Source organism: Lolium perenne, chromosome 1 (assembly GCF_019359855.2).
Source record: "Lolium perenne isolate Kyuss_39 chromosome 1, Kyuss_2.0, whole genome shotgun sequence".
Lineage (NCBI taxonomy): Eukaryota > Viridiplantae > Streptophyta > Magnoliopsida > Poales > Poaceae > Lolium > Lolium perenne.
Genome location: NC_067244.2, coordinates 1483442 through 1509792, shown reverse-complemented (window position 1 = coordinate 1509792; position 26351 = coordinate 1483442). Strand labels below are relative to the sequence as shown.

The 26351-nt window shown below is 48.0% G+C and overlaps 1 protein-coding gene and 1 long non-coding RNA gene across 2 annotated transcripts; one reads left to right on the top strand and one right to left on the bottom strand.

The window, feature by feature from the left end:
• Nucleotides 1-397: 397 nt before the first annotated feature.
• LOC127340813 (uncharacterized) lies at nucleotides 398-3578 on the bottom strand. The gene is made up of 3 exons (XR_011751232.1): nucleotides 2776-3578; nucleotides 2450-2734; nucleotides 398-736 (listed from the first exon to the last, which is right to left on the bottom strand). It is a non-coding gene; the product is annotated as an uncharacterized lncRNA (long non-coding RNA).
• An 11920-nt stretch (nucleotides 3579-15498) lies between these two features.
• LOC139835748 (uncharacterized) lies at nucleotides 15499-16884 on the top strand. The gene has a single exon (XM_071825614.1). The coding sequence runs from the start codon at nucleotides 15499-15501 to the stop codon at nucleotides 16882-16884; it is 1386 nt and encodes a 461-aa protein (XP_071681715.1).
• Nucleotides 16885-26351: the final 9467 nt, after the last annotated feature.

The following is a 26351-nucleotide window of genomic DNA, read 5'->3' as shown; positions in this document are numbered from 1 at the left end:
TATATATTCCATTTCCAAAGCTGACATTCCAATATACTGTATCAGCTGATCATTGCACCATATGTAGCAGAACGAAAAATTATTGGTTGATTATGAATGGAATAGAGGACATGATATTTGTTTCTCATGCTTTGTGTCTACCATGCACCAAAATACACATGAAAGATTAAATGAAACTAAAGGGGAGCAAAGTAGAGTACGTGGTAACTTCAGCGAGGTGAATAAGCTAAGAGAGGCATTACGACTGGGTTCACCCGTGGAAATGAGGTCGCGCTCACTAAGGAAGAAGGAGCGCCATGGACAACACCAGGACTAAGGCCATCCTCTTCGACTAACACGGCATACGTCTAAAAGCCAACCACCACGCAGTCCTAACACGGCATACGTCTAAAAGCCAACCACCACGCAGTCCGACAGTCTGATGGGAAAGTGATGGCTCATTGACTCTTAAGCTGGCTACAAACAACAGACGTGCATCAATCATTAACCCTTCCAATAAAAATATCAATCTAAAAAGAAACATAGCGCTGCATATACAGCGCAAGGCTCATAGTTTTCTCACTAGGTAAGTCAAATAGAAGCATCTAATACAAAAGAGATTTTGTGTGCTCTTGAAATCAGCCTGGGAAGAGAGGCACACCACCACCATGGCCACAACTCGGACAAGTTGCCTTCACACGAGCTGCCTTTATTTGTCTCCCATGTCCTTGTATGCTAACTCCCTTCACAAAGACTACTGGAATGAAACAGATGCATCAAAACAACCAGTTAAAATCATGGCATCTCAATTAGTGTGTGAACCGTTCAAATAAGACTTGTTAGTAAAGCTTAGATGGTACAACAAAGAGGCGATCTGATTATTTTTCAGTCTAATAGAATAGTTCTTCTCGTTGAAGAGAAAATTTAGTTCAAACAAAAAATAAATCAAAATGTGAGAGCACATTGTAGAAATATGGAGCATCCAGAATAAAAAGAGAAGAAATAATGAAGAATGGAATCTGTAACTTCGATGTGACCTCACACGGTAAAAATGTTCCCGGTAGAATGCTGAAAAACGGAACAATCTTCCTGTTGTCTATTTACCAAACCAGCAATGGCAATCAAGTTATTTATGTTCCTAAAAACATGATAAGAAGGGCATTTAAAATCTAAAAGGTAACATGATAAATTTTCACAGTGAAAGATAATTCTAGTACTGAAGCAATAGTCGATGTTATTGTACATCCTTTTTTGCTTAAGTTGGAAGACCTTACTGTAGCAAACACAAATCATTTTCTAGACTGGTAAACTGGCAGACACTAATTATACATGCCAACAATGATACAATAATATCAGTTCAGTGTGCGTACCCATTCTAGCTTCGTTCTCCTCGATCGAAAAGCATACAAACATATTGAGATAGAGACAGACATATTGAGATAGAAATGTCAGCATGTACCCTGCTCAAATACCTTTTGTAAGAACTAATTACAACTGCAGGAAAAAAAACATAACTGAGCACACTTTATGCACTGATACATAGCTTCAGCTGCAACAAAATCTACAACTTGTAGTTAGCAAAGCTTTAGTCCCTGAACTACATAAACAGAGCTTGTAGTTAGTAGAGCTTTAGTCCCTGAACTACATAATCAGAGCAGGTCCATCTTAGATCTTACCGGTTAACTATTCACATGAAAAGCATATGTAATTTTCCTTTTGAAAACCAAAAAAAGTTGCAGATATAGCATGAAGTAGGCAGACCAATAATCCCCTTGATGAACATAACTGTTTCTACCAAATTGACCAAGCATGCAGAGGGAAAGTAACATATTTTGCAAAGGGCAATGAGTTGGGTCACTTTTTTTTATATGAAGCTTCATCTCAATAACTTCATTAAGAAAATTACTGCAAATTCTTGTACCATGTAACTTGTGTGCGGCTGAAGAATATTTGACAGGGTATGTAGGCACACCCTGCTGAACTATATGTAAGATAAGTAGATAGCTGAACACAAACATTGTATGCATAATTATTGAACTATTCTTTCATGGCCTGGAACTGAAGACATGCATGGGAAAAAATCCCAAGATTTTAGGCTATTGCAGATGCCTCAATAAACTTGCCTACTTTAGAACAGCGATCCCTTCCAAAATCTGTGTTTCAGGATTAACATGCCGGTCTACCTTTTTTCTCAAATAGCCGCTGAGAATCAGACTTCGGTACATAGGTTACTAAACTTTAGAAAATAAATAGTCATATATGCTGTCCTAGCGATCTACCGGACAACATGGGCACATGAACCAGCTACTACATAAGCAAATAGCAAAAAAATAAAACTGAAAGTGTCTTCTGTAATACAGATGAAAGAGGAAAAATTCCCCATTTACATGATACATACGATTGTATATCTTGTATATCAAAGCCACAAGAAATAAGATAGAATAAATGGCCTGCAAGAACAATGCCTTACCCTATTTGCATTGAAGTCATCTGGATGACTGGATTAGTCACTCATATCTGGTATGACGTAATCAAATTGTTATTGGGTACCAATGTAACATGCCTCAGGCTTTGGCGGTTCTTCGTTGAAAATATCTGACCAACAGAAAGTAAACAACAATGCTCGTTACTGGAAGTGGGATGATTAATTTATAGCTGATAAAATATAGCATATCAAAAGCAGAGCAGAAGACTTGATATTACAACAGGATCAAGCAAAACCTCTGAAGTGTCAGGACTGGACACAAGGTATATACTGGTACCATAATAATACTTCATCACAGAGGCAAACAGAACACAAATAACACATTTAAATCTGCATCCGACCATCCATTCAAGTAACAGAATCTAGATGAATTGTAACAGGATCTTTTTTAAAGCTTTCTTGTATGGAGCTACAACAAATCGTATTGGAGTGCCTTATGTATCTGTTCTTGAGTCTTTGTCCTTCCGAATTCCATGGCCAGCTCCCCTTCTAGATTTATTCGGTTGAAGCTTAACAGTGAGGAAAAATGTGCCACTTCTAGTAAATTTTTCTTCAGTAAATCAGTCAGCTAGCAGTCGGTCCCAAAAATAGAATTTATTAGCTTAGCAATTCGAAATGAGTTTAATTTCTATCGGAATGGTAAGGTAGACCATCATCTGAAATATGTAAATTGGTCCTGCTGAATTTTTTCCTCTTAAATCCTTACAAAATTCGAAACAAAAATTCCATGTAAAAAAGGTGGTACTGTAACTTATACTGATACCTCTCCAGTTCTTTGCATGTGAATGGTGCAATACTATAATATTTTTCTACAACAGATTTGTGAACCCTCTAGGCTCTAATCCATGCTTTAGAAGTTTTGTCTAAGAGTAATAAGATGGGGACAAGGTGCTTGCTCACCTCACGCGGCGATGTGGCCGAGGGGCATCTAAGATGCTAGTCAGTGGAGGTTGTCACCCTTGGGTGTGCAGTAGAAGAGGCCGCGGGCTGCAATTCATCTCCGAAGTTTAGGAGGAGCACCTACATTAGTAAGATGTAGAAAATGGGAGAGCTCTATTAGCTAGCCAAGTGAATCGTTGTTTATATCCACCATACCAAATTTTATTGATAGTAAAAAGAAGTTGATCTTGAGGAACACCAATCCAAGGTTCATCATGGAGAAGTGTAAAGTCTTACACATATCAAAGCTTTCACTTAAAAATTGAGATGTATGTTAAAACTCACCCCATCGATCTGAATCCTCACTGGTCTGCCCTTCTCATAACACTGCAATAAAATAAAAATGCAAAGGCTTAGTAATCACATCTCATAGCCCAAAACAGCCCCTGAAACTCACCCCATCGATCTGAATCCTCACTGGTCTGCCCTTCTCATAACACTGCAATAAAATAAAAATGCAAAGGCTTAGTAATCACATCTCATAGCCCAAAACAGCCCCTGGAATTTTCAATTAAAAAAAACGGGTTGACGCGTCCTTCCTGCACGGGCAAAGATGCAGGAGTGCAGAGGGGAGAAGAAGAGGTGGGGATGATGAAGGAGGCGGAGATAGGGAGTACCTGAGTGCACGAGGGAGAGACGGACCGCAGGCTTCGCATCGGCGACCTGCCGTCTTCCCGGATATGGCCACGGCGCGAGCGTCATCTTGCAATTCCTCCCATCCATGGCTATGGAGAGGTGTGTCCTCGCTGACGCAGCCCTTGATCCACGGCCAAAGTTTGACATCAGAAAGTTACAAGTGTGGAGGATGGGGAAGTTGATGGGGTGGAGGATGGTGGCGGCCTAGCCACCTCACGGGGCACCGCCGCCGGCTGATCGTTCGCCGCCATGACGAGCTCGGTGCTCGGGGAGCCTCGCGGGACGGAGCTTGGCGAGGAGAAGGATGTTGGGTGGAGGAGACGGAGCTCAGCGCGCCTCGTCCCTGCGGAGACTGGCCGCGCCGCCCCTTGCCCGCGCCGGCGGCCCATGCCGGAGGTCGGCCGTGCCACCCGTCGCCCGCGCCGGCGGTCCAGAGAGGGACGTGGCGGAGGCAGAGGCGCGTGTGCCGGCGGCCGCGCACGCGCAAGGAGAGGTGGAGATGGGGAGGAGTGGGGATTGGGGGGAGAGGACGCGCGACGACGAGCCGGCGGCTAGGGTTTCCATCCTGGATGCTCTTCTCTTCTTTTTATATGTCCGCGGTGAAATACCGAAAATACCCTGCGGGTTGAGATCCACTGCCTGGCGCCAATGCATACCGACGGAGATCCCAGCCGCCGTCGCCGACAGGCGGGCCCGAACGATGGTGGGGCCCACCAGCAGCCTCAGGCAGGTAGCACAGGACCATTACATGTCAGTATCTAGTGGGAGGAGAGACAAGAACGAACGGCTGAGATACATAGATGAGGAGATCGGACGGCTCACGTGCGCTGGGCATCATATATACCTTCAGATACGTAGCTTCATTCTATTCGGCACACAAGTGGACCCCTGCCAGCATAGGAGAACCTTACCTGGCTTAGAATTTTGAAGGGTTACATGAGCTTTACCCAAAAAAAAAAGTACTGCATTGAGTAAGGTGTTCCCTCGGTAAAAGAGATAGTGATGGACTGATGGAGTAGTACGTGTGTGTCCACGTCGTCAGTTTATAAATCTACTAAGGTTAAACAAACATAGTCAACTTTAACGAATCTGCAATAATGCACGGGCTAGTACTCTTGCATTACTTAATCATACACTACAACCTTCTAAATATTCACCTCGACGCAAGCACCACAACTCTTTGCCGGAGTAGTTAATTTGCTAGCTTTCTTCTGTCGAATTTTTTTTTGAATCTCTGCAGGAGAGCTGCTGGTTTCATTTATAGCAGGAGAAAATACTGTACAGAAAGCAAGACGGTGGTGACCCACCACAAGTCGAGGGCCTACTCTCGCCTTACAAGGTGCCTCGCACCGGCAATCACCCAACTATTAGCCTCGTCCGAAATGAGATGGACTAGGCCAGACACACTCAACTCCTTATTACAGAAAACACGTCTGGTCCTTTCGCGCCATAGTTCCCACGCCACTAGAATGGTCAGCGAGGCAACTCGACGGTCGGTTCCTGCCAGCTTGGACACCACCCAGGAGAGGGCTAAGTCATCGCCATCAGGGGCCCGAATAGCCGGGCAGGAGAGCGAAGCGGCGGTGCGCTCCCAAACTTCCCTAGACCAAGGACACTCTGCGAAGAGGTGCGTCGGGGTCTCTAGGTTCCGCCGGCAAAGAGGGCAAAAGTACTGATTAGGCATCCTAAAACGTAGGAGCCTATCAGCTGTGAAGACCCGGCGCTGCAACAATAGCCACATGAAGAACTTGCACTTTGGAGGTGCCCATGCCGGCCATATATGACGTAGTGAGGACTGCAGGGTCCCGTCGAATTGCATGGCATATGCGGAGGAGGCGGAGTAAACTCCTGATGCGGACTTCCACCGGAAGTTGTCTTCAATATGTGGGTCAATACTGCACCCTCGCACCACCTGACGAAGTGCGACGAAGTCCAGCAACAGGTCAAGGGAGATCCTCCCACGCAGGTCCGTGAGCAAGTGGTCGTCATTTAATGCATCCGCCACCGTCCTGTTCTTGCGCCTAGAAACCCCGAAAAGCAAGGGCCACTGCTTCCTTAGTGATTCCCCGGCCCAGCTATCGGACTAGAAGCTTGTCGCCATGCCAATACCAATGGTGACTTCGGTCATGGAGGCGAACAGGGCCTGGTCAGCATTGGATGCCTGTTCCAGCAGCCCCTTGCAAGGTTTGATCGCCCCAGTCTTCGCTTGCCAAATCCACCGTAGTCGTAGGGCGTTGTTGAAGCGCTGCAGATCCAACACCCCAAGGCCGCCCAGCTCTCTTGGCCGGCAGACGAGCTTCCAGGCGACCCTGCACCGACCCGGGGTGCGGGTGTCTCTAGCGGCCCAAAGCCACGCACGCCGAAGTTTGTCGATTTGCGCAATCGCCAACGCGGACAGGGGGTGCGCCGTCATGATGAACACCGACAGTGCCGAGAGGACGGCCCTAAGCAGGGTTAGCCGGCCTGCCGTGGACATAAGCCTACCCTTCCAGTGGCCTAGCCGCGCCGCAATATTGTCGATGAGGGGTTGGATGTCGATTTTTCTTAGCCGACGAAGCGAGAGGGGCATGCCCAGATAGGTGCACGGCAGGGTGGAGACCTGCAGACCAACCGGCTGCAGGAGGGTGCCAATGTTGATGTCGTCGCAGCGGATCGTAATGGCTTGGCTCTTAGTGAGGTTCACCACCAACCCGGAAACCTCGCCATGAACCTGCAGGATGGCCTTCGCCGTGGAGATCTCTGCGGTGGTCGGTTTGATGAACAGGGCCACATCATCAGCGTAGAGGGAGCAGCGGATGGATCCCGCCACTGGTGATAGTAGACCAGCCTCGGTGGCCATGGCGAAAAGGTGCGGTAGGGGTTCCATGGCCAGGATGAATAGGAGTGGTGATAGGGGGTCTCCCTGCCGAAGGCCCCTCCGGTGGCTGATGCTCGCCCCCTCCTCCCCGTTGAAGAGCACCCGCGATGAAGCAGTAGTCAGGAAAGCGGTAATCCAATTCCTCCACCGCGGCCCGAAGCCACGTACCCTCAGCATATCGAGCAGGTAAGTCCAACAGACTGAGTTGAAGGCTTTGAAGATGTCAAGCTTTAATAGCAACGAAGGGGTCTTGGAGCGATGAAGGCGGCGTAGAAGGGCTCGAACGTAGATGAAGTTGTCCTGGATACAGCGACCTTTGATGAAGGCGCTTTGTTCAATGCCCATGAGGTCGTCGATCCTAGAGGCCAGCCTGGCGGTGAGGACTTTCATGAACAGTTTGGCAAAGCTCTGCATGAGACTGATGGGGCGGAAGTCCTTCATGGAGGAGGCGTCATCACCCTTCGGGAGGAGCACCATGTGAGAGACGTTCAGCTGGTGCAGCCCCGCGAAGTTGCCATCCGCAATCTGCTGAAAAGCCAAGAGGATGTCTGGGCCAACCAAGTCCTAGGAGGATTTGAAGAAGTTGGAGATGAAGCCGTCGGGCCCGGGTGCCTTGTCCGCATGCATGGCCTTGACAGCTTCATGGATCTCATCAAGCGTGAAGTCGTCATCTAGCGCAGACAGGTCATGGTTGGGCAGGCCCAACGAAGGCCAGTCGAAGGTGATGGAGGTTGTCGTGGCCGTGCCAAGGATAGCATGGAAGTGTCCATCGACCACCTGCCGCTTTTCCTCCTGGGAAACCGCATCCGTTCCACCGCCGCGTCGAGTGGATGAAGTTTTTTTGGTGTCTTCTGTTTGCTTTGACGTGGAAGAAACGGGTGTTAGCGTCGCCGGCGCGAAGCCAGCAAACCCTGGATCGCTGGCGAACACGGATGTGTTCGATCACCGAGAGGCCCAGGATACGGGACTTAAGCTGGTGCCTGAGGGTAGCCTCCTCCACCGTGAGGGCCCTCGCATCCTGCGCCGCATCCAGCAGGCGAACCGTTTCCTCCGCCCGAAGCAGTTGTTGCTTGGTATCACCAATGTGTTTCTTGTTCCAAGTGCGTAGGGTAGAAGCCGTCCGAGACAACTTGCGGTGGAGGCGAATGAGGGCGTTGAAATGGTTGCAGGGCTGAACCCAAGCCCCCGCCACCGTCTGGGCATATCCCTCAATGTAAGGCCAGAACGCCTCAAAACGGAAGCCACTGTAGCGTTTTATCCTACCCGCACAAGACAGCACCAAGGGGCAGTGATCTGAGACCGAAGATGAGATGGCCGTGAGCTGGGCGTTGGGGAACGAGGTGTCCCAGTCCACGCTGCATATGGCACGATCTAGACGGACAAGGGTTGGCGGGTCCTGCTCGTTGCTCCAAGTGAAGCGGCGGCTCAGCAGCTTGATGTCCTTCAACTCTGCGATGTTCAGCAAGGCCCTAAACTTCGACATAAGTCGTCGGTTTAGGCGCTGATTGTTCTTGTCCGCGGCGGCGAGGATGACGTTGAAGTCCCCCATGATAAGCCATGGGCCAGCTACGGAGTGGCGCAGTGCCGCTAGGTCATGGAGGAAGGCTTCTTTGGCCGCATCGGTATCGGAAGGCCCGTAGACGTTGGTGAGGGTACAAGCCGTCCCACCAACCCGGCTCGCAAAGGTGGCGGTGATGGAGTGGCAAGCCGAACTGATAAGCTGAGCATCGTATTTGTCAGGATCCCAAGCGATCATCAGACCACCCCTTGTACCCTCAGCCAAGGAGTCGAAAGCCGAGCGACAGCGAGCGCCAACCGCTTCCACCCGAACTGCGTCAAACACACCGGCTAACTTTGTCTCTTGGAGACAGATGATGTAACAAGCCGCCCGCTCGATGACACCTCGAATTGCTGCCCTCCTCGCAGGGTTGTTGAGCCCCCGCGGGTTCCAGTCAAGGAGCTTAAGGCCTAAATCCATTGAGGACGAAGCAAGCATCAGGCAGGGAGCCAAGGAGTCGACGAACAGTTACTTGTTTCACAGTGATGAGACTAGTTACAACATCGCATAACGGCACAATCATCCGGAGCTACTCTCGATGGGTATTTGGAGGCACAACACAGGCGAGGGCCGACAGGCTCGCAACACACGACAGCAACAGCAGGGCTCCAGCACTGGGGAAACCCTCTGTGACACACTAGGAATGTCTTCTAACATCGGAGAAATTAGCTACGACTAAGACGCGCGCTAGACCTAAGCCTCCATGTCCAGAATGGACAGGAGCTCAGCGTCAGGAAGGGCAACGCGCGTGCCCAGGAGCACGCTTGTGTCGTGGTGGATGTGCGCGATCTCATCGGCATCCAGGGTCGGGGGCAGGCCGACGCCGCGTTGCCCGCACCAAAGCCAACGCCCTGCTCCAGCGGCGTCAGCTCCTCGAGGATGCACGGCAAGGGCGCGCCCATCTTCTTGGTCTTGTTGAGGCGCGATGAGCGGCGCGAAGGCAGCAGCTCGCCCTTGGGGCGCCTGCGATGGCCAGCCGTAGGCGGCGGCGCGACGGCCTGTGAAATGGCCCCCATCAGGGACGGAGGCAGCATGATCAGAACCTTGGCGAGGAAGGTCATGGCACTGTCCACCTCCAGCGCGCCGAACTTGGATGCCAGCTTGTCGAGGACGTCTTGGTCACCACGGTCACCGCGCTCGTCGCGGTCACCGCCAAGCTCCCGCGGCATGGCCACCGGGGGTGGCTGCAGCGCCGGGGCTGCCTGATCGTCAGAAGCTGAGCCCGGCGGCATGGCTGGTAGCTGCACGCCTGGCCCGAAGAGGATGTCGTCGTCAAGCTGGCCGAAGTCGCAGGTGGGCAACTCGTGGCCGCCCGTGGCATGCCAACCTGGGAGCTGCTCCACCGTGGCCGGCCAGGTCGAGGGCGCCCAACCTTGAGCCACCTCGATCTCGATTGCCACCGGGTCGGTCCATGCGAGATCCTGCCAGAACAAAGCAGGGTCAAAGCGACAAGGCAGGAGGTCCGGCTCCGCCAGAGAACCTCCATCGAGAGGCAGCTCCGGCCCAGACGCGCCTAGGTCCGCGCCATCGCGCGCCGTTTCGAGGATGGCACTGAGGGCTGGGTCCTCCACCGACAGCACCACAAGCGCCACCTCCGACTGCCCCTCCACGGCAGCCTGGGTGTCGACACCGTCCTGGACAGCGCCGTCCAGGGCCCTGCGACGGCCGCCGCCGCCCTGCCGCTGCTGCTGGCGACGGTTGTTGTTGTTGCCGTTGCCGTTGCCGCCACCATTGTGCTGTAGTCCGCCGCGGCCGGAGCGGCCTAGCAAGGCATCGCGCCAGGGATGGCGAGGGCGGCATCCGCCGCGGCCAGGCAAGTCATCATCTTCATCGTCGCGATCCTCGCGGCGGTGGGGGCCGAGGCGAGCTTGCATATCCGGGGCGTCGCGGCGTGCCCTGGGGTTGGCGTCCTCCACCTCGAGCTTCAAGTCGAAGCTCTCCGTGGGGACGTGCACGTCGATCAGCGCCACCTCCGGGGAAGGGATGCCGGAAGCGCGGCTGCTGGGAGTGTGCCGCTCCGCCGGCGCGAAGTCTTTGGTCTTGTCTAGGTGGATGAGCAGCGGTTCCCTCGTGTCTTCGAAGCCCTCCTCCCGGGGTGTGCCGTCGGGGAGGGAGCAGCGCATTGGCGGCGCCGCGCCCATACGCATGAGGAAGGAGGCGTCGCAGGCGCACGTGATATCGTCAGGGCTGCAGGCCTAACACCACACGTAGCAGACCTGCGCATCGTCAAGCGCCTCCGACCGGTACTCGAGGACGTCGACCTTGACGGAGGAGCCGAGCACGGTCAAGCGCCTCCGACCTCGTTGTTCCAGAATTTGAGGGCCACACCCTCCACCGCAACGCGGCGGTAGTAGCGCCAGACGCGGTGCGCCGCGCGGATGGAGGCCTGCTGCCACGGGGCCATGGTGAGGGCGATACCCCGGCAGGAGATGACTCCGGCATCCATGGCCTGGTCCCTGTGCCAGGTCATGTCAAAGCGGACGATGAAGCACCCAGGCCGGAGCCTGGACACCTGGAAGCGCTCGGACGGCACGTTGCAGTCACGTGCGATGGCCCTAGCGACGAGGTCGTTGGAGAGGTCGTTGCGGCGCACGGACGCGGTGAGGACGAGGACCTTGGAGTGGAGGAGCTGCGCCGCGCTCTCCGTCTTCGGCGTGCAGACGATGACCCCCATCGACCTAGCCGGGCGCCGGTGCGCCTCACCTGGGTGGGACGCCATCAGCGTTGGTGGAGGGCGCGAGGGAGCCTTGGGCGGAGGAGGGGGCTGCAGGCGGTCCTTGGCGGCGCGGCACTGGTTCGGACCCGCACGACACTCCCTGGCGATGTGGCCGCTGCGGCGGCAGGAGCGGCACCTCACCGGATCACGGCAATCAGAGATATGGTGGCCGGGGCTTACACACTTGAAGCACTCCCCCCGCAGGCGCTTCTTATGGAGGGGGAAGCGTGGCGTCCTCATCACTCCGGTGGCAGAGGGAGCGTTGGAGCGTGGCCGGCTGGCGGCCGAAGATGGTACGGGCGGCGGACGCCTCCGTCGCCTCGAGGCCACCAGTTGCCACTCCAGGCTCTCCTCATCAATGCGTCGAGCAGGGGCATCAAATACCCCGGATCCGCGCGCAGGCGGCGAAGACGGCAGCGGCACGGTCCGTACGACCATGAAGCGCATGCGCAGCTGGCCGCCATAAGTTCTGCCCTGGATAGCCACCGACCCACGCGGCGTTGCAGGGCAGTTACTCTCCGGCGGGCTACCAGCGGACGGCGGCGTAGGGAGATGGGGAAGCTCCAGGCCCGAGGCGGCGCAGAACTGGATGTGGGCGGGAGCCCCGCTCCGTCCAAGGGATCCAAGGCCTGGCCAGCTGGCGGGGGAGCGGGCAGCTGCGGCGCGGACAGCTGCTAGGTAGGTGGTCGCCGCGGACCGAGCGGTCGACGGCGAGGGGCTGGTGGTAGGATTGGGTCGCACCGGGGGCAGAGAGCGCGAGCGCGTGCGGGGCGAGCTCCACCATCTGGATTTGTTATCAGCTTCCCATTTCTCACTGTTTCTGTCGAAAATTTCGCAGCAGAAAAGAGTAGCTTAACTAATCATATATTGATGTTGTTTCTCAAGTGCAATAAATCCCCCTTCTGTGGTTATATAAAGAGGAAGCACGTGCCGCACCCACAACCATACTTCCATGTACACGCACGATCAAACATTGCGCCATAGGTTTTTGAAAACATTGAAAGAGAAAAAAAAAACATTTTTTCCGAGTGGTCACCTAGAGAGGCACAAATGCATATACCTGAATTTTCTATTTCTTCATAAAAACGTGTGAAATCAGGAAAGAAAAATTACATGGGGGGAAAGGCAGACAGCAAACAGTGCATGGGGGTGAGCTCAGATAGTAACCACAACTCGGCACACAACTGCAATGTCATGCCCATTTGGATCTTTGCTTAATTTTGATTAAGTTCGAACCAATAGGTTTAAGCGTATGTAAATTTTCAATGAACTGCAGTGCAAAGGAATGATGGGAAAAAATCATATAGCAATTAGCAACCAATCCTGCAAATGAAACAACCAACATAGAAAAGTTTCCTATTAATTCCAATCCCTCGGAATTCCTCTAAAAATCCTTTTTGAACCGAAGAGGCTCTAAAATTGTGAAACTTCCTAATTTCTTGGTAAACCTACCTCCTGTGCATAATTGTGAACGTTTAGTGCAAACTCCCTGAGTCATTGCAGCTCAATAACAACATTGATATCTTTTCTATAAGTAACTTTTTTTCTGAAACAAAATACTCTAATAAAAATACACATTACAGCACAATGCAAGACAAACACCACTACCTAACCAACAAGCCTACACATTGCCTACTAGAAATTAGAGTTGAAGAGATTCAATGCCATCAAAATTACCAGATATTTCGTTAGGATGGTTAGTATATATTCCACCGCTAGAATAATATTTTCTGCAGGAGACCGGTAAATGGCGTATTTTTTTGTGGTAAAATCTTTGTGAATTTGAGATGTATTGCTGAAATTTTATAGGAATGTCACCAAAATTTGTCAAACTTGAACGAATTTCATTTCATTCAAACAAGTATTTTTTCCCCGGACAGGGTGTTTTTGCTCCTAGGTGCATATGCTCCCTATATTCATAATGCATTTTAAAATACTAAATAATGTCAAAATATTTCAATAGAAAATGCTGAGCATACATCTCTACATCATGCGTGTTCACAAAATCGTTTCATGAAAAACCGAATTGTTACGTGGCTTGTGCAAAAAACACAAAATTCCGTGCTCAAGTAAGGCATTTCAAGAGGCATTTGTTTGTCATTTGCACATGGCACAAAAAATATTGGTTTATTATAAAACTGCAAGTGAGCATATATAATGTGGAGATATATGAGCCAAATTTTGTTCCCAAATTTTCTAACATTTTAAAATTTGTTTTTTAATAAAGGGAGCATCTTCACCGCGATTTTTTTTAAAATAATACGAATTTTTTATTTAAGTGCAGTAATAGCGCGCGTTTTAATAAAATTCGAAAACTGTGACCCGGTCGGTCAGCAGCCGACCGATCGGTCAGCTGCGGGCCGATCGGCCTACTACCGGCCGACTGCAGGTGCGGCGCAGGCGGGCGTCAGTGACAGGGCCCTGTCGGTTGGCAGCTGACCGATCGGCCGGCAGCTAACCGATCGGCCGGCTGGGCCCCGACCCTGCATGGCATCTCAGCCCCGGCCCGCAGACGCTCCCCGCCACTGTTCTCTTTCTTCTTCCTTCCTCTTTTCTTCTTCCTCTAGCTGTTCGTCAGCTGCACACGAGAAAAGCTCAAAAAACTCCGTTTTTCGCAGATCTCCACTGATTTAGCCAATAAAACTTAACCATTTTACGGGTATTAGTTGAGGGAAGCCCGATCTACAGATGGGTTAGGGTTTGGAGGCGTTTGGTGGTGCTGTTTAGCAGCAATGGTGATAAAGTGGTGGAGGTTGATGGTGGTGTAAGGAGCTGAGCTGCTGCTGTGGATTGGTGGTGGTGGTGAGCTGCTGCGTGCTGTTCGTGCTGCTGCTGTTGGAGAGGCTGCTCACGCTACAAGGGTAAACCATAATCTTTGCATATTAGTGTTAACTGTGTAGGTTAATGTAGGCTGGTTATAGTATTGGTATATTTATGTGGGCTGGTTTTTTAGGCGAGCAAAGATGACAGATGTAGTGAAGATAGTATTTTACTATGGTATGGGTAGTGTCCGATCAAATGAAATGGGAGTTGATCTGAGTGAGTTCAAATATGTAGAGATGAATATGACTGCTCCTAGAACATGGACAATTGAGCAGGTGAAGGATTGGTTGACAGAATGTTTCGGGCTTAATCCTGAAGTGCACACAGTGGGTGTGCATGCATTATGGACTAAGTCGGTATCAAACATTTTGTGGTATTTGAGGCCTGTAGATGATACCTCTAAGTGGGTGAGCTGGTTAAAAGGATCTGAAAGGAGAGGAACTAACCCTGTGGCATTAGTTCTTCCGGTGGCGAAGGAGGTAGCGCCTCCTGAAGGCGATTCTGATGGAGGAGGTGGTTACGAATCAGGCCAGAGCAGTCAAGCACCCGGCGGTGGCGGTGGTTACGAGCCTGAACAGAGCAACCATGCGGAAGATGTTTATAGTGGCCAGGGTGATGGTTACACAGGAGAAGACGGTGAGGTTGATGGTGACGAAGAAAATGGATACAGGCAGAATCAGATGGAAGAGGAAGATACAGAAGGTCAATCTGATGATGATGATTCCGATGAGTCTGATGATGGGGAGGAGGTGCCTATTCCTGGTAGATGGAATCACAACTTTTCGTCTGCAATGACAATCAATGATGGCCTTGATTCTAACTGGGAGTATCACCAGAACAATCTCGCCGTAGGGGCCATGTTTCCGTCGAAGCGACATATGCAGGATGCAATAATTAAGTGGGCAATGGCGAGCCAGAGGGAGCTGAGAACAACCGTGTCATCTGGAAAATACCTGACGATGGAATGTGTGGACATCAATTGTCCCGGAAGGGTGCATGGGTATGTTCCTAAGTATGACACAATATGGCGTGTGAGCGACTTTGTGCCGCACAGTTGTGAGCTTGTAAGTATCCGCAATGATCATTGCAACCTGTCGTCTAATCTCATAGCCCGGCCTGGCTGCCACACTGAAATAGTGGAAGGGCAAGCCATGAGAGTAAACGCCATACAGAAGAATGTTAAGAAGCATCATTTTTACACCATTTCGTATGGCAAGGCTTGGAGGGCTAAGCAGAGGGCGATGGAGATGAGGTTTGGTTCATTTCGAGACGCATACGACGCTGTTGTTCGTATGCTGCAGACGCTGCAGGCGAGGAAACCAGGAACATATGTGAACATCCAGGACATGTTTTTGCCGGAGTCCCCATCTTACAGGGTTCTGCATAGAGTCTATTTCTCGTTCGGTGTATGAATCGAATCATTCAGACACTGTCGACCCGTGTTATGTGTCGACGGCACGTTTCTGACCGGTCAGTACAAGGGTCAAATCTTGACCGCCATTGGAATGGACGGAAACAATCAAATCGTGCCACTCGCTTTTGCTTTCGTGGAGAGTGAGAACACCGAAAGCTGGTTATGGTTTTTCAGGCAGTTGAAGATTTCAATTGTAAAGGACAAGCCGAATGTTTGCATCCTTCATGACAGGCATGCAGGTATACTGAAAGCTATTAAGACACTGAAAGAGCCTGGGCAAGAAACTCCATGGATTGACATTGAGAGCCGTTGGTGCATGCGCCACCTGGGGGCCAATTTTTACACACAATTCAGGAAAAAGGACCTTATGAATGTCTTCAAGAGGCTGTGCATCCAGAACCAGCAGTGGAAGTATAATTTTTTGCATACCAAACTGCAGGAGTTGACGAAGAAACAAGTTGTGGAGAGGAAAGCAGCTCGAGATGCAAACATAGCAGCACATATGCAGGCCGTTGCAGCAGGAACAACAGCGGTACAAGCACCAGTTTATGAGGCACCCCAAGGTCTGTGCGACTTGCCCGGATTTGACCCGCCCGGAACAAGGAGAAGGCAGGGAAGGCAGATTAAAAACTTTGAGCAGTGGATAGAGCATGAGCCTACAGAGAGGTGGTCTTTGTTGCACGATACACATGGAGCTAGATACGGTGTCATGACAACCAACCTCGCAGAGTCGTATAACTTTGTGCTGAGAGGCAATAGAGCTTTGCCACTTACAGCTATAGTAGAGGGTATTTTCATGGGCACAGTTAAATATTACAGAGAGAGACGTGAGAAGGCTCGGATGCACATGCTGAACAAACCAGCCACTCCATATTGTTCGAAGATTATGGAGTACATGCATAAGAAGAAGGAGAAAGCTAAGCATCTCCCTGTTGTTCAAATTGGTAATGTGGAAAGAAGGTTCGAAGTACGCTTACCTACAGATAGGTTCGGGTGTGGGAATCCGCAGCGAACGCATGATGTGAAAATTGGCAATGATGAAAGGCCAACTTGCGAGTGCACATGCAACAAACCAAAGTTGCTTCATCTTCCTTGCTCACATGTGTTAGCTGTTTGTGGTGTCCTGGGGATGTCGGAAATCTCGTTCGTCTCTCCGTATTATCTTAAGGAGGCCGTGCTCAACACATGGACCGGTGAGCTGGAAGGATTTCGGTCAATGGGAAATTTCAACACTGTAAACCCTGGTGAAAGGCGATATATCCCAAACCCAACGCTACTGAGGACAGCCATCGGTAGACGGCCATCGCAGCGCATCCGGAATGATATGGATGAATCTGAAGCTGGAGGGCCAATGAGACAATGTTTCCTATGCAATCAATTTGGCCATTGGGACAGTAATTGTACAACCTTCGGCACTGGCCCAGCAGGAAGGGGGCAGCGAGGCACAAGGGGACGTCGCGGGAGGGGAAGAAACTAGGCGGCGAGGCGCTACTTCGAAACTTATTTGCAATTTTATGTAGTGAACAACGAATTTGTAATAAGTATGGAACTACTTTGCAATCTCAAATGTGAAACTATGTTACTGTAATTTATGTAGTGAACAACGAATTTGTAATAAGTATGGAACTACTTTGCAATCTCAAATGTGAAACTATGTTACTGTAATTTATGTAGTGAACTATGTCCTGTATGTTACTTAAATATATATTCGTATTATGTCATCTGAATTTTGCAAATATGTTTTGTTGTTTACAGAAATGGCAGGAAGATCGTTGCTCAGTAGGGACCTTGAGAAGGTGCACCGTGCGGCGAAGCTAGAGGCAAGTCCTAATAGCCTTCCCACACTGGTGACACGCGGAGCTAATCAGAATTGGCAGATACACCCCGGTTGGGTTCAGAGGTATGTGGGATTATATTTGATATATTTAATTTGAAGTACTCACACATACTCATTGGATTCTTATATGAATTTGTAGGTTGAAGTGGGCTGGACTTCTACCTTTCGCTCGGTTGGTTGAGGCCACTATGTCAGAGGTCATCGGTGAGCGAGGGGGCACGCCAATCAAGCGCCTTCAGTACGACCACTCACTGCTGACCAGCCTAGTGGATCGGTGGAGGCCCGAGACCCACACGTTCCACTTTCGTTGGGGAGAGATGGCAGCAGTGCATGCAAGATACCCTGGCGGGATCTCAGTCCTCTGCTATAGAGATTGTGCGTACTGGATGACACAATCGAAGATCATCTTCGATGTGTCCGTGGAGGTAATGGCCCAGCAGAGGATCATGAGACAGTTCGGTTCTCGCCAGATGGTCGATCCTCCTCCACCGATAGCACCTCTCCCTGCCTACGTCCACAAGTAAGTTCAGAGCGTCGCTAAGGTTAAGATTGTTCATCATGAAGGGTTCGGCTTACAGCACAATAATTTTCTGCAGGTACAACAGGAAGGGTACGAGCCACTCCTCGACATGGTGGCTTCAGCGCGTTGGCTCGTATGTTGATGAGTGGCTGACCGCGACAACACACCTCTGGCGACACGATGAGCAGTTTAGTCCACAAGAGTTTGAGGCATATCTGCAGAGGTACACTGCAGCAGCGCGAGTGCGCCTCATCCCACCGATAGATCCAGCTGAGGCGCCTCCAGCGTCTATGTACGATATGTACCCGACTCAGTCCACAGCCGGTAGTCGACAGCACGCGGTACGTACTACTTTTCTATTCCACCAACATACTTGTCGTTCTGTTGTCGTCAGAAACCCACCGGCGGGCAGCGACGGGCAACACCGTAGAGCCGGGAACAACCTAGGGCTGCGGCTGGCCGAGGTCCCTCCGAGCGACGGCCCGCAAAGCCTTCTGGTCACACGTCCGATGCTGATGCAAGGGCGTGCTGATGGGGTTCGTAGCATAGAAAACAAAAAATTTCCTACCGCAAGACGAATAAATCCAAGATCTAATCTATGGAACACCCAAGATCTAATCTACAAGATCGGAGCAACGAGATTGATACGATACCAACCCTTGAAGATTTCCAAAGCCTACGAGATCAGATCTCGTTGTTGATGTAGACGATCGTCCCCAGTGCTGCAATCCGGCAGCACTTCCGTACTCGGTCGTGCGTACGGTGTCGATGAAGCCCATCCTCTCCCCGTTCCAGCGGGCAGCGGAGGTGTGGTAGATCCCCTCGGAATCCCAGCAGCACGACGGCGTGGTGGTGGTGGTGGAGGAGAAAAGCTGCAGGGCTTCGCCAAGCCGGAACAGCTCTATGGAGGAGGGAGGGGGGCGGCCAGAACTTGCTCTGGAAGGGGTGAACGCCCTCCCTGCCCCCTCCCCTCTTTATATAGGGGGGGAGGTCGGTTTAGGTGGCCCCCCAATGCCCCAAACCCATCTAGGGCCGGCGGCCAAAGGGGGGAGGGGGAATTCTTCCCCCCCCCAAGTTGATCCCCCCTAGGGTTTTGGGGAAAACCCTAGGGTTGGCCAGCCTGGGCCTTGAGGGGCAGGTGCCCCTGGCCCATTAGGCCAGGGAGCATCCCCTCGGCCCATGCTAGGCCTCCTAGGGTCGTGGGCCCACTGGTGGGACCCCCGGAACCTTCTAGAACCTTCCCGGTCTTTCACCGGAAAAATCCCGAACATTTCCGAAACCTAGAAATCAACTTTCCTTATATGAATCTTATTCTCCGGACCATTCCGGACCTCCTCGTGATGTCCTGGATCCCATCCGAGACTCCGAACAAACTTCGTCTCCATACCATATTCCAAATCTACTTATGCGACATCGAACCTTAAGCGCGTCACCCTACGGTTCGCGAAGTATGCAAACATGGTCGAGACTCCTCTCCGAGCAATAACCAATAGCGGGATCTGGAGATCCATAATGGCTCCCACATATTCAACGATGACTTAGTGATCGATTGAACCATTTACATACGATGCTGATTCCCTTTGTCACGCGATATTTTACTTGTCCGAGGTTCGATCATCGGTATCTCCATACCTTGTTCAACCTCGTTACCGGCAAGTACTCTTTACTCGTACTGTGGTATGTCATCTCTTATGATCCAATCATATGCTTGCAAGCTAATCAGATGACATTCCACCGAGAGGGCCCAGAGTATATCTATCCGTCATCAGGATGGACAAATCCCACTATTGATCCATATGCCTCAACTCACACTTTCCAAATACTTAATCCCATCTTTATAACCACCCATTTACGCAATGGCGTTTGATGTAATCAAAGTACCCTTCCGGTGTAAGTGATTTACATGATCTCATGCTCGAAGGACTTAGGCAACTATGTATCGAAAGCTTATAGCAAATTGAACTTAATGACTTGATCTTATGCTATGCTTATTTGGGTGTGTGTCCATTATATCATTCACCTAATGACATAACCTTGTTATTAACAACATCCAATGTTCATGATCACGAAACCATGATCATCCATTAATCAACAAGCTAGTTATACAAGAGGCTTACTAGGGACTCCTTGTTGTTTACATAACACACATGTATCAATGTTTCGGTTAATACAATTATAGCATGGTATGCAAACATTATCATAAACACAAAGATATACTATAATAACCATTTTATTATTGCCTCTTGGGCATATCTCCAACAGTCTCCCACTTGCACTAGAGTCAATAATCTAGTTTACATTTGTAAAGATATAACACCTTGGCCTTCTGGTGCTTTATCATGTTTTGCTCACGGGAGAGGTTTTAGTCAACGGATCTGACTGTTCAGAAATGTATGTATTTTGCAATTCATTTGCGTCTCAACGCATCACTCATTTTCCAAATGAGTCGGCATTAATTGTATATGCTTAGTCCTCTGGTGGAACCTTAATTCCGCGGTCTGAAAATAAGTCACTAATATTGTCATACACAATATAGCTCCAAAGTTCTGACACTATCGGAACTACACCAAGTTCTCAAAGAACTTCTCGACTTAACATCCTCAGTCATTGTCAAAACAATGACATACTCTGCCTTCATTTGTAGAATCCGTCACAATATTTAGAACTCATCTAAATCTGGCATAGACATATTCTAGCTCATTGTGCTACCCTTTTAAATAACACTTAGCCTAATTGAGATTGAAATTTTATTTTATATGTGACCAAACTAATATCGGTGCAACACTTTACAACGATTTGTTTGTCATTACCCATATAAAACTATATATATCCTTGGTTCTTCTAAAGCACTCAGGGATATTGTTACTGTTGTCCAATGATCATTACATGAATCATTCTGGTATATGCTCGTAACACTTTAGAGCACATGATATCTGACTTCGTACATATTACTCGTGATCTAAAATTACTCATGTGTTTTTACTCATCGAGTGTCAAATACACTCAAGTCTTGTTAAACCTTCACATGAAAAGAACACCTTCTTAATATTGAACCACTTCAATATTCATTCTATGTACTTTGACTTAAACTTATTATGTGTTTCAATCTATCTTTATAGATCTTGACACTAAATATGTTTCAGTCCATATCTTTTCATTGAAGTTAATTCTCAATGAAACCTTTTTAATCAATTATATAATTATATTATTTATAATCAACGATATGTCATCTACATAAAGTGTTACAAATATGTCTCAGCGCTCCCACTTAATTTCTTGCAAATGCAAGCATCTTCATCGTTTCTTGTGAAATCAAAAACTCTTTGACTATTTCATCCGGTAAAGATTCCAACTCCGCGATACTCACTTCATCCAATTGAAGTTCGTATACCTATCTAGTATTCCACGGACTAGCAAAAACTCTTGGTTGTATCTAGTATACATCCTTCATACACACTTCTGGTAAGGAATGTATTTCTGCCATCCTTCTATCATATCTCATAAAAGAAATATGTAGCGATTACTAGAATAATCCACATAGACTACAAGCATTGCCACGGAAGATCTAATCTTATCGTAGTCAACTCTTTGAACTTTGTCGTAAACAACTTTTCGATAAGTCAAGCTTCTTTAAGGATATTCCATCCAAGTCCATCTATTTTATAGATCCATTTACTTTCAAAAAGTATTCATCTATCTTGGATTTCATGGCGCATAGCCATTTTAACGGGGTGAGGGCCCATCATAACTTCTTTGTTTGCAGTTGGTTTATCATTGTTCAAAATCAATCCTTTGTCCACAAATCATTTATTTGATCACAAAGTAAACCATACCTACAAGGTTCAATATGTACTTCAATCTCCATGGCTAAAACACTTTGTAGTCATGGGAGCCATGATTGTCGTAGCTGCTTCCGGAACCATTTCCGATGCTGCGCTACTCTGATCATTATGCTCAGGTTCATAAACCTTATCAAGTTCTATTGTCCTCCCACTCAAATACTTCGCTAGAAAACAATTTCTTGGAAATAAGCAAGTAACATTAACAAACACTTTTGTCTTTTACTTCATAGTGGGAAGAATTCCCAATCCATTCTCTTGGGATAACCAACAAAGATATTCATCCGGTTTTGGTTGTAAACTCATTTACTTATACCAAAATTTTAAGAAAGGACTATTAGGGTTTATACCCATGCCATAACTTGTATGGTGTCATTTCAACGGATCATGATGATGCTCTATTCAGTGTAAAAGCGGTAGTCTCTAAAGCATAATCCACAAAAATATAATGGCTTCATTTTATCTCATCATTGATCCAACAAGGTTTGGATACGTCTCTCGGACACTTTATCATCACTATGATACTCCAAGAAACGTGAGTTGTAGAACAACTTCATAACTCTCTTAGATGTTCGCTAAAACTCGTAATTCAAATATTTCCACTATGATCCAATCATAGATATTTGACTTTTCTATTACGATGATTTCCACTTCATGCTGAAATTTATTTGAATCCATTCAAATGTTTCAAACCTCTTCCTTATCGAATATATCCACATATATATACTCAATTCATTGTTGGAAGTTTTCATGAAGTACAAGAATCTCCCGCACACAACTATGCCCAGTGAACCACATATATCATCATGTATGTTTACACTAAGTTAGTTGCCCGTTCAACTCTTGGCCTATGAACGGTATTTAAGTCATTTCCTTTTAGAAGAGATTTGCAAGCACCAAATGATTCAAAAATCATATGACTCCAAAATTTCCATTCAAATGGAGTTCCTTCATGCGTTCCTTTCTAACATGACCTAAATGGCGGTTCCACTAATGAGTGGAATTCAAATCGTTTGCCTTATGGCATTTTAGCGTCAGTGTTATGTATGTGTGTTTCACCATTAAGATTTATAATAACTTATCCATCGTACATGGAGCAATGTCATAATTTGAACAACTCGTTGTTTTCATTTGACCAGAGCGAAATAACAATTTATTAAGTTCTTTATTATAAACTCTAAGGGCTAGGTACAATGCCAACGACAAACATAATAACACTTTATTATATTCCAGACGTGCATTATTACCATATTCCTTATCAGTCACTTAGGCCATCGTATACCTGTATAGCGTTGTAATGTAAGACATCTCATACCAACCAATCTGGTACAAATACCCAAGAATTTTATTATGTGACCAAGCAAGGAATACATCCATAACATGTATATCATCTATATACACCTGAGCTAGACTTTCTAGTCTTTTCCTTTCTTTCTGCCAAAATATCTTTGTGGTTTCTCTTTTAGCTTTCCCCATTCTCAGAAAACACTTCTCCTTCAATAACTTCTAGGTCCATTGGTCAAATACCAATAACCTTGAGGTTCTTACATTGAAGTTGATCATCATATGAAAAGTGTTCCAGACTTCACTATTAGTAACTTTGTAATATGATGAACAATTTCACTCATAATTTTATCCATCATATCATGACGACTTTCCGAGACCATGTCTGCACATGCTAGGCTCTTAAAGTTTAACTCGCATTCACATGTGCAAATCTGGCTTGCACCCGTTGTATGCACACGTAGAATCTATCACACCCGATCATCACGTGATGCTTCGAAACGACGAGTCTTAGCAACGGTGCATACTAAGGATGATCATTTCATGGATATGCGAATATCGTTAGTGCCCAACTTAGTTGGAGGATTGGGACGCCCGGCGTCTTCAACCTTCGTACATTCCCATAAACTTATGAGTTTATGTAGTCTCACTAGATTATATTCTATCATCTTGCAATAAGGTCTTAGATATCACATATATCTCATACCTCGCTTATTTCTGAAAACAAAATTTTCAGCTCCTTACTTTTCAAACGGATTTGAACTTCAAGTTTCACGGAGACAAGATGATTGGGTACTAATTGAAACCATTGCTCTTTGAATCATCAATGTGAGGTTTACTAAAAGTTTGCAATAGGACTTAATCATTTCTTGATTCTTTAACAATACGGTACCAGTCCGTAAAGTTACTTGTCAGACTTAACAGTATTTTTATCTCAATTACAGGACTAGCGCATGGTAGATAACGGATGCCAATTCTACAAATTTAATTCAAAATACTATTCAGACTATGTTCATGATAATTAGTTCATGTTTTAATCTAATTACTAATGAACTCCCACTTAATACAACATCCCTCATGGTTGTTAAGTGGTACACGATCCAAATCCACTACACCAAAACCGATCATCACGTGAGATGATGTAGCTTCAATGGTGAACATCAACATGTTGATCATATCATCCATATGACTCGTGTTCAACCTTTCGGTTTCCTGTGTCCCGAGGCCATGTCTGTACATGCTAGGCTCGCCAAGCAAACCCAAGTATTCCGCGTGTGCAACATGGCTTACACCCGTTGTATGTGAACGTAGAATCTATCACATCCGATCATCACGAGATGCTTCGAGAGATCTACTTTAATCAGAGCAACGGTGCATACGAGGGGAGAACACTTTATTATCTTGATATTAATGTGAGGGATCATCTTATAATGCTACCGTCGTGATCTAAGCAAGATAAGATGCATAAAGGATTAACATCACATGCAATTCATAATATGTGATATGATATGGCCTTTCTTCTTATGCTTTTGATCTCCATCTCCAAAGCACACGAGCATGATCTCCATCATCACCAGCATTGCACCAAGGTCCATGGCACCGCTTCATGGTTGTCCATCACTTATAGCTACTATAACAACTACTTGAAATAAAGCTATTACATGATGAATAGACACGCAGGTCTTAACAAATTTAAAGACAACCATTAGGCTCACGATTGCCATAATACAATAATGAACATCTCATACATCAAATATAATCATCATTACATCATGGCCATATCACATCACCAAACCCTGCAAAAACAAGTTAGACGCCTCTAATTTGGTTTGCATATTTTACGTGGTTTAGGGTTTTCGAGTAAGATCCAATCTACCTACGAACATGAACCACAACGGTGATACTAGTGTTGACAATAGAAAGTGCAAATTGCAATCTTCACTATGGTGGGAGAGACAGACACCCGCAAAGCCACTTATGCAATACAAGTTGCATGTCAAGCGTGGAGCAAGTCTCATGAGACGCGGTCATGTAAAGTTAGCCCGGGCCGCTTCATCCCACCATCCCGCAAGATGCAAAGTACACAAACTAAAACAACAAAAGCATCAACGCCCACAAAACCATTGTGTTCTACTCGTGCAACAGATCTATGCATAGACATGGCTCTGATACCACTGATGGGGTTCGTAGCATAGAAAACAAAAATTTTCCTACCGCAAGACGAATAAATCCAAGATCTAATCTATGGAACACCCAAGATCTAATCTACAAGATCGGAGCAACGAGATTGATACGATACTAACCCTTGAAGATTTCCAAAGCCTACGAGATCAGATCTCGTTGTTGATGTAGACGATCGTCCCTGCCGCAATCCGGCAAAGACTTCCGTACTCGGTCGTGCGTACGGTGTCGATGAAGCCCATCCTCTCCCCGTTCCAGCGGGCAGCGGAGGTGTGGTAGATCCCCTCGGAATCCCAGCAGCACGACGGCGTGGTGGTGGTGGTGGAGGAGAAAAGCTGCAGGGCTTCGCCAAGCCGGAACAGCTCTATGGAGGAGAGAGGGGGGCGGCCAGAACTTGCTCTGGAAGGGGTGAACGCCCTCCCTGCCCCCTCCCCTCTTTATATAGGGGGGGAGGTCGGTTTAGGTGGCCCCCCAATGCCCCAAACCCATCTAGGGCCGCCGGCCAAAGGGGGGAGGGGGAATTCTTCCCCCCCAAGTTGATCGCCCCTAGGGTTTTGGGGAAAACCCTAGGGTTGGCCGGCCTGGGCCTTGAGGGGCAGGTGCCCCTGGCCCATTAGGCCAGGGAGCATCCCCTCGGCCCATGCTAGGCCTCCTAGGGTCGTGGGCCCACTGGTGGGACCCCCGGAACCTTCTAGAACCTTCCCGGTCTTTCACCGGAAAAATCCCGAACTTTTCCGAAACCTAGAAATCAACTTTCCTTATATGAATCTTATTCTCCGGACCATTCCGGACCTCCTCGTGATGTCCTGGATCCCATCCGAGACTCCGAACAAACTTCGTCTCCATACCATATTCCAAATCTACTTATGCGACATCGAACCTTAAGCGCGTCACCCTACGGTTCGCGAAGTATGCAGACATGGTCGAGACTCCTCTCCGAGCAATAACCAATAGCGGGATCTGGAGATCCATAATGGCTCCCACATATTCAACGATGACTTAGTGATCGATTGAACCATTTACATACGATGCCGATTCCCTTTGTCACGCGATATTTTACTTGTCCGAGGTTCGATCATCGGTATCTCCATACCTTGTTCAACCTCGTTACCGGCAAGTACTCTTTACTCGTACTGTGGTATGTCATCTCTTATGATCCAATCATATGCTTGCAAGCTAATCAGATGACATTCCACCGAGAGGGCCCAGAGTATATCTATCCGTCATCAGGATGGACAAATCCCACTATTGATCCATATGCCTCAACTCACACTTTCCAAATA